Source organism: Saccostrea cucullata, unplaced genomic scaffold, assembly GCF_032062105.1.
Source record: "Saccostrea cucullata isolate Sc308-1 unplaced genomic scaffold, CSIRO_AGI_Scuc_v1 ctg305, whole genome shotgun sequence".
Taxonomy (NCBI): domain Eukaryota; kingdom Metazoa; phylum Mollusca; class Bivalvia; order Ostreida; family Ostreidae; genus Saccostrea; species Saccostrea cuccullata.
In genome coordinates, this window is record NW_026938238.1 from 1,142,625 (window position 1) to 1,151,501 (window position 8,877).

At 35.6% G+C, this 8,877-nt stretch overlaps 1 protein-coding gene across 1 annotated transcript; it reads right to left on the reverse strand.

Annotated features, from left to right (window-relative positions):
- Positions 1-179: 179 nt before the first annotated feature.
- Positions 180-2,085, reverse strand: LOC134249711 (uncharacterized transmembrane protein DDB_G0289901-like). The gene is made up of 3 exons (XM_062732058.1): positions 2,020-2,085; positions 475-1,861; positions 180-265 (listed from the first exon to the last, which is right to left on the reverse strand). Exons 1-2 carry the CDS (start codon positions 2,078-2,080, stop codon positions 480-482), a joined length of 1,443 nt encoding a protein of 480 aa, XP_062588042.1. The 5' UTR covers positions 2,081-2,085; the 3' UTR covers positions 180-265; positions 475-479.
- Positions 2,086-8,877: the final 6,792 nt, after the last annotated feature.

Consider the following 8,877-nt stretch of genomic DNA (forward strand, 5'->3'; position numbering starts at 1 on the left):
TTTTTCTTTGAATCATCCAAGAATTTTTATCAATTGATATCTCTCAAAAAACCCTGGTAATGCATGCTTCTTTTTTGTCTATGGACATCTGATTGCACTATAATCTTAATTTTGGAATATCTTGAAAAACTATCAGTTGGTTAAGTACATTGCGCATGTCCCTAAAAACACAAAGAACAAAAAATAATTTGTGTAATTTTATTATTGGAATAAATAAATAATTATTGATATGGATTTTTTGATGTTGATGATGCAGCCGTTCAATCTGAAAAGAAAAAAAAACGTTTTGAAAGTCTTAGAATTAATTTTTCTCAAACAAGGTGATGATAAAGACATAGAAACAACCTCGTTTAAAGTCTACATTCCATAAAATTATACTGTGTGCTAAAAAAGAAAAAATTATATTTGTGAACAACTATTCTTAAATTTTTAATATTCGCTGCATTTGAATTTTTTTGATATAGAAATACTGACCATTCCTAATCTCCGCCACCATGTCTAAATCCTTTAAATCCAAAATGTTTTCCTCCTTTGGCGCTCGCAGAAGCTCCGCTGGAGGCGCCGGCAGAACCACCGTCACTACTGGAAGACGCGTGAGAACTACTGGACGCCTGGCTGTGACTTCCGCCATTTCCTAAGCTCGCTGATGCATCACTGCGAGACTCGGAAAAACTAGATCCATGTCCATGGGAACCTGCACTGGCGCCGCTTGAGGCGTGACTTTGACTTCCTCCATGACCTGATTGGGCAGATGCACCGCTTTGGGATTCGGCAAAATTGGACCCGAATCCACTAGACCCAGCCCTGGACCCACTTGACGATGAACTTCGACTTCCGCCAAATCCATCGGATGAAGCTCCAGAGCCGCTTTGTGATTCAGCAAAATTGGACCCGAATCCACTAGACCCCGCCCTAGACCCACTTGAGGAAGCACTTTGACTTCCGCCAAATCCATTGGTTGAAGCTCCGGCACCACTTTGGGATTCAGCAAAATTGGACCCAAATCCGCTAGACCCCGCCCTGGATCCACTTGATGATGCACTCTGACTTCCGCCAAATCCATTGGTGGAAGCCCCAGAACCACTTTGGGATTCAGCAAACTGTGAACCAAAACCACTGGATCCAGCAGATCCGGATGATCCACTTGAGCTTTGAGACTGTTCTACTCCAAAATGCCCATCAGATCTATCGTCAGAACCTCCTTCCGTTCTCTCCAACTGACCCCCGGATTGTACTGCTCCCCCAGAGCCTCCTTCAGAGCCCTCTGTCCACTGGGATCCGCCAGACTGTTGTGATCCCCCAGAACTCCACTGCCCTTGTGATCCTCCCTGTGAACTCTCGCTCCATTGTCCTCCTGACTGACTGGATCCCCCTCTTGACCCCTCGCTCCATTGTTGTGACCCTTGGCTTCGTCCAGCTCCATTGGCACCACCTGAGGTTGAGCCCCACTCCGTGCTCCAGAATTTGTTAGAGCCGGGCTTAGTTCCCCACTCCTTTCTCCATGCTTTTCCTCCCTGTGCTCCGAGAGACCAGCTTCCTCCGGACTGTTCAGAACCCCCGGATGAGCTGCCCCACTTTTTGCTCCAGCTTCTCTTTGATCCTGACTGAGATCCTTTAGACCAGCTTCCCCCGGATTGCTGACGTGACGCTCCCTGTGACCCACTAGACCACTCCTCATTAAAGCCCGCCTGTGATCCCTGAGCACCCCCTGAGGAACTTTCCCACTGCTGACCGCCTCCACTTTCACCTGCCCACTTCTTACCACTGGACCTCTCCCACGCTGTGTGTTCGGCTGCCGAGGCCTTGGAGGAGGAACCTTTCTCTGTCGCCCATTCTTCTCCTGTCGTCTGCCCGCCTGAATCTAAAACACAAACAAGAACAGGTTAACATATATACACATTCTAATAATTCAACCATTGTTATTTGAAGGCCAGTTCGTTAACAATTTTATGAAATCATTTAATTGACTCCGTAAAGTTTATTTTTTTAAATTTCTTTTATAAGAGAACTCTAACTTACGTATGACTCCACATTGTGAGTACGCTACCAGTATCACGAGGCTGATTACTAAACGCATCATGTTGGGATTTGATTTGTTATGATTTGTGCTGTCCAAGACCCCTTTATTTATATGATCGCCTAAACTTCAAATTAATGCAAAAAACATATTAGCAATTTGAATGTAAATATTTCCGTAAAAACATGGTACTCGTGAAACAAATGCACAGATGGCACGTTTACAAAAATCGTTGCAAATGTTTTTCAGAAAATTTAGTCCGTGTCTTTGGAAAATGTCATAAAACTTAGCTACTCCCTCACGTTTACCTATAGACCAGGGTTTAATTGATTTATTTGTTAGCAACGGAAAGTTCACATTATGTCTGTCCGTCGTGAAATGCAGTTTATGACACTGATAGCAAAAATATGACAGATATTGAGACGAGTCATATCGTAATGAACAAATTATCATACGATAAATAATAATACTGTTAGAACATGTCATTTGAATGCATCTTTTACATAAGTAATTCTATAATGCTATATTATTACAAATAAAACATGCAGATACATTTTCCGGAAACCCCCCTAATTGTCAAATTTAAAGGGAATATTTCTAACAGCTCATTTTTATAAATCTCTTTCTATGGCTATTTCTAACTATAAGAATTATATTATACATGTACATCGTAAAATTTCATGCTGATGTTGATTCCAAAAAATTCTTTATATTTATAACTAGTAATTGACTCAACTAGAACATTATTTTTATGAATAAAAATCCTTTTTTTTTATGATGACGATTTTCTACTAGAAAAATTATTTAAGAAAAAAAAAACACGATTTGGTAAAGTATACTTTTTAAAGAAAACGCCAGCAATATATAAATTATGTACTTTGTGGTTCATGAAAAAAAGTCTGCAGTATAGTTTCTTTTTAGAACAGATATTTTAAAAGCGCTGAAAATTTTATAAATATTGTTTTCAATCGAATTTCGTGAATATTTGTTTTTTTTTCTTTCAAGAACACATTCGAATTATGAAACTATTTTAAGTTTTTCACAGTACATTAACAGTGCACTTGAGGGCATTAACTAGGCGTATGGACTAGACAACAGTCATACCAAGCCTGTCACTCGCTTTAGGGGGTGTGGTATAGCAACTCGTGGACTTCAAAATGATAAATACTTTGTACTTTTAGCACTTTCATTGAAAAGTACATCGTAACGATTTGATTTGTTTTCAGTAAAATGTTTAAATATACAGTCTACTAGAAGATCACTATAAGCAGGCATTTAGTCAATAGTTGTTTGATTCAAATTTAAGTCGATTAGAAAAATAAGAAATCTTATTTGAAAAACTGCTTGTGTTTGTTTGTTTTTTCTGTTTGTTGTTTTTTGTTTTGTTTGTTTTTTCCCCGTAAATGACGAGTCAGTGAGTAGTGTTTAGAGCTACCTTTAATGTTTTAGTCTCATGGCATTTTGATTAACAACGTTAATCTATATTTTACATCTGTAAACCATAGTTAACTCGATAATCTATGTTTCACAACCGTAAACTTGTTAACACCGAAAACAATCATTTGCGATTGCAAAACATAGATTAGGAATACAGCATTTGTAAACTATAGTTTACAAACCGTTAACTATAGTTAACGATCTGATAAATATGCAATACTAACTATATTTTATTGTATATATACAAACGTGAATCTATGTTTATCAACAAAAAGATGTTATACAGATTTTTTTTATTTGCTTACAAGTTAACTATAGTTTACGGTATGTAAACTACAGTTTACAGTCGATAAACCTCAGGCGCGGATCCAGAAAAAATAATCAAAAGGGGGGTTATGCGAAAACAAAAAAACGTTGTACACCATATAGGAAATTCAGGGTGGGGTATTGTTTTTTGCACTGGGAAAAAGTCTATACATTACCAGAAATTTTTTGAAAAAGAAAGGAAAATATAACCTGAAAATCCTATTTTGTATTTAGGGATGGGGTTTTATTTTGTTTTTACAACCCAATTTCTTTATATATTACAACATTAGCCTTTCACCTTAATAGTTACATTTTCTATAGTAAAAACAGCAAAAAAATTGGAACTTTCTTGTTTCTCTTTCTTTTTTGCAAATGGGGGGGTTCGCTTTAATTTTATCAATTGTGAAACTAGGTTTAGCTCATTTTGTGAATTTGGCGTGCCATAGCTACCTTTAATGTTTTAGTCTCATGGCATTTTGATTTCCTTAAGACTTTTGCAGATTAATACTTGTTCAACAAACATAGACCCAAGGAATGCATTTGTCGCCTGCAATACTAGTATTAGTATATATACTGTAACAACATAAAAGATGTTATAGAATTTTTTTATTTGCTTACAAGTACATGTATTAGCGTAAAAATAATTAGAAAAAAATCCATGGAAATTTTGTTTGCACGTCTGTCTGTATGTATAACGACGAGAAATTTTCACTCATATTGAGTCTACGGGCCTTAATGTTGCTTTAATTTTTCTTAACAGGTCAATTTTTTTTGTGAGTCGGATCTAATCAAATTGCCGGGGAATGAGACGACATAACTATCCAGTGGAGGGCTGCAAATTAAATCCTGTTCTCGGCACAGCCTTTGAGCAGTAAGATACTAGCACCTTCTGCGAACTGGACCGCGATTTATACACTTTCATCTGTACAACCGGTATCCACATTCCACAGGGGGGATTCAAACCCGTATCGTAAGGATCAACCGCTTTCTCTGACTCTAGATCAACCGATCTTACCACTGCGCCACACGTTTGACTCCATGGAAAGCAAGACCGGTGTTAAAACTTATCAATAAATGTGCATTGAAATGAAATATATATGTCTCATTGGAAGGATGTCCTTATCTTACATAAAAATTCATCCAAGAATACTTATGCCAAGGTTTGTTGAAACCAGTTCATTATAACCACAGGCACTTGTTTCGTATACAGGACATCCCTTCCCCTGTGTACGAAACAAGTGCTGTGATTAAAACGTTAAAAACGATATAAATACAATGATCTTTCGTGCCACGGGTCACGGGACCGTAGTCTCATCCGAAGGATCGGTCTTCACGTTCCTCAGTGGGATTCAAACCCGTGACCAAAAGTCCAGCTTCTTCCTTTGACTAAAGCTCAAACGACTAAGGACAGATGATACAAACTGTTGTCAAAAAAATTGGAAATAGCAACTTCAGTCATGTTTTAATGAGTGAAATGAATAAGTTTCACCGGGTAGTTTTTAATGTTTTATTCAAATTTTCACAAAAATGGGATTTGAAGTGAAAAATATTTGTATAGATTATTAAGGATGGTTTCAGACAGGCAGAATTTGAACATCATAGAAGGTTCACAGTTTCTTTATATTCTAGAAATTTATTATTTGCATCATTTGCAATGAAATAAGACCAAAAAATATATACTAATCCAGGCATCCATTTTTTTTTGGTATCATCTGTCCTTAAGTACCATTGCGTTAAGCTTTATCACTTGCTCTACCCAATTTACCCAAAGGTTATTTTTTATGCCCCTGTAATCGAAGATTCGGGGGTTTATCCTTTGTCTTGTCCGTCCGGCAGTCTGTCTTTTTATTATCTGTCTGTAGTCCGAAAAAAAACTTTAACCTTGTCCATAACGTTTGATTTGGTGGAACTATTATGACTTTCATATTTCACAGGTGTATTCCTTGTGACAAGACCTTTCTTTTGCTACCACCAAATTTGACTTATTGACCTTGGAGTTTCACACACGTTTACACAAAAATTCCAAACTTTAACTTTGGCTGTAACTCCTGAACGGTAAGGGCTAGGGCTTTCATACTTTACATAATTATGTAATCCTTATGAAAAGACTTTTCATTGTGCCCCTTGGAGTTTGACCTTAAAACAAGTTAAAACAAACCTTGACCATAATTTTTGAAGGGTTGGGGCTATGACTTTCATACTTCACATATTTAATCCTTGTGAAAAGACCTTTCATTGAATACCAAGAACTTTGACCCTTTGACCTTGGAGTTTGACCTACTTTTTAAAAACTTTAACATTGACCATAACTTTTGAACAGTTAGGGCTAGGGCTTTCATACTTCACTTATGTAATCCTTGTGACCAAGATTTTTCTTTAGAAACCAACAACTTTGACTTGACCTTGACCCTGGAGTTTGACCTACCTTTCAAAAACTTATCCTTGGCCATAACTTTTGAATAGGTGGTGCTAGCTAGGGCTTTCATAATTCACACTTGCATTTCTTATGAGAAAACCTTACTTTGGGTACCAACATATTTAATTTGCATTTAAGAAAGTTTAATCTTCGCTTTTCTGTCATACGGGGGCATCAGTGTTTTACAAACACATCTTGTTTATTTTGACTTTTATACATTTTAATAGACAATTATCCTTTATTTATAAGTTCATTTTTAAAAATATGAATAATATTTTTCTATATGAAAAATATGAATATGTACTCTGAAGTTGACATCAAAAAGATACTTGAGTTTCTGATTGACAATATCTATAATGTTTTTTGGAGACAACAATCAATTGGAATTCCCATGGGAACCAATTGCACCCCGTTATTTGCAGACCTATTTTTGTATTCACATGAAGCAGAATTTCTTATGCGTGAAAAGAAGAGAACACTTGTTGTGGCCTTCAACTCGACATTTAGATGTATCGACAACGTATTGTCAATTAACAATGGTAAATTCCTTTCAAGTCGATAGATATATCCTGGTGAACTTGAGATAAAAGATATAACAAAATCTGACACATCTGTTTTATATTTGGATATTTTACTTGAAAAAGACGTTAATTGTAATCTAGCAACCAAGCTCTATCATAAACGTGATGACTTAAACTTTTCAATTGCCGACCTCCCTTACTCAATATGCAGCAATATACCTTCATCACCTGCATACGGAGTTTATATATCTCATTTGATTCGATACGCAAGAGCATGCTCTACGTATGTACAATTTCTAAAACAAGGTAAATTATTGACAAACAAGTTGATGAAACAAGAATATCAGCAGTACCGTTTAAAGTCAACATTTCGTAAGTTCTATGGTGGATACAATGACCTTGTCAGCAAATACAATTTATCATTGAGTCAAATCTTGACTGCTGACCTAATTGTTAGTCATTATTTATACAAATACAATTTATAACAAGGAGCACACAGCGTGTGTGACCGGTCAAACTCCTCCATGGCACCTGATCCCACCTCTAAGAGGCCGCTCTTTCCTATATTGTTTTATAATTGTTAGTCATATGTTACATTTATTTATACCCTGAATTGATCACTTAAGTGTTGACCGGATCGAACAAACTTAAATTTACATTACTTCAGGATGCTTGCAAATCAATATCATTATGACAAACCAATGCCTTGCTGTATGCCATAACAAGTAAACTTCCATTGTAGCCCACCTCACTACCAGGGGATTTAGATAAAAACTGGGTCTACACTACCTGAGGATGCTTCCATATCAATGTGACTTATCGAGGAGATGTTCACTAACCTCCTAATGTGTAAAAGGCACCTGATCCCACCTCAAGAGGATGATTTTCTTAACAAATTTGAATATTTTCATGTGGTCCAATATGACCAATCGTGGCTTAGCTTTTGAGCGCCTATTATGATTTTGTTTTATGGTTTATTGATCTTGAACCTTACATGATTCGAACAAAATTCCATGTATAAGCATCTAGAGAATAAAATTTTCTCCATATGTTACATTTATGTTATATTCCGATTAATGATTAATCATGACATTGCTGTAGTGTTCTTGAGAAGAAGATTTTTGAAGGTTTCTTACCATATATTTCTATGTAATTTTTTTTCAATTGTGACCCACACAACCCTAAGGGGCCATGATTTAAACAAATTTTAATCTACACTACCTGAGGATGCCTCAGTATCAATTTATGACTGAGAATGGCATTGCTGTTCCTGCCAGAGAAGATTTTTTTCCTATATACCCATGGCCAGGTAGTGTAAATTAAAATTTAGATCGATATAAAGTTGAAAAAACGTAAGCTTTATGTTGTTGAAAAGTCGTAAGTTTTATGTTGCTGATTTTGGTAAAATCAAGGGATTTCCAGATTAACACCACTTCTTGAATATATTTATGCATGGTACTCCTGAAGTTTCTCCTTTACAAAGGAATCAGGTTAGTTACCTAAAAATATACCTAAACCTAATTACAGTATAGAGAAGTAATTAACAGGCCTCATCACAAGCTAGTAGACCATGTTATTTATTTATTTTTTTTTTTTTTTTGTTAGTTCATTATATTGTCATGATACAGCTGTTTAGTATCGCTCCATACCATTTGTAGTCACTATACAATACACCATTATTGTTCTCTGTAGTTTTTTTCATTATTCGGCTATTAACCTTTCTTGACATTTCGATGTGATAGACAGTGATTATTGACCTAATAATTTTCTTTCAATAATAAACTTGGTAAAAGATTATGTAAATGGATTTTTATATTACATATTAAAAAATTCTATGATACATATTTTTGTATACAGAATGAAACCAAATTTCTTCAATTTTTAATTTTTTTATCTATTGAATTCCATATGAGAAAATTTTTAGTCTCAAGAGTACATTAATTGTCAAAACCGCCCAAGTAACAGTGGTACAGAATGAAACCAAATTTCTTCTATTTTTAATTTTTCTATTGATTGAATTTCATACGAGAAAATTCTTTATCTCAACAGTACATTAATTGTCAAAACTGCCCAAGTAACAGTGGTCACTGTTGAAAGTTATTTTGCATCTTTCATTTGAAGTGTACACAGTATTGTTCTTAAGTTCTTCATTTTGATTTGTAGAAAAACAGATTACTGTA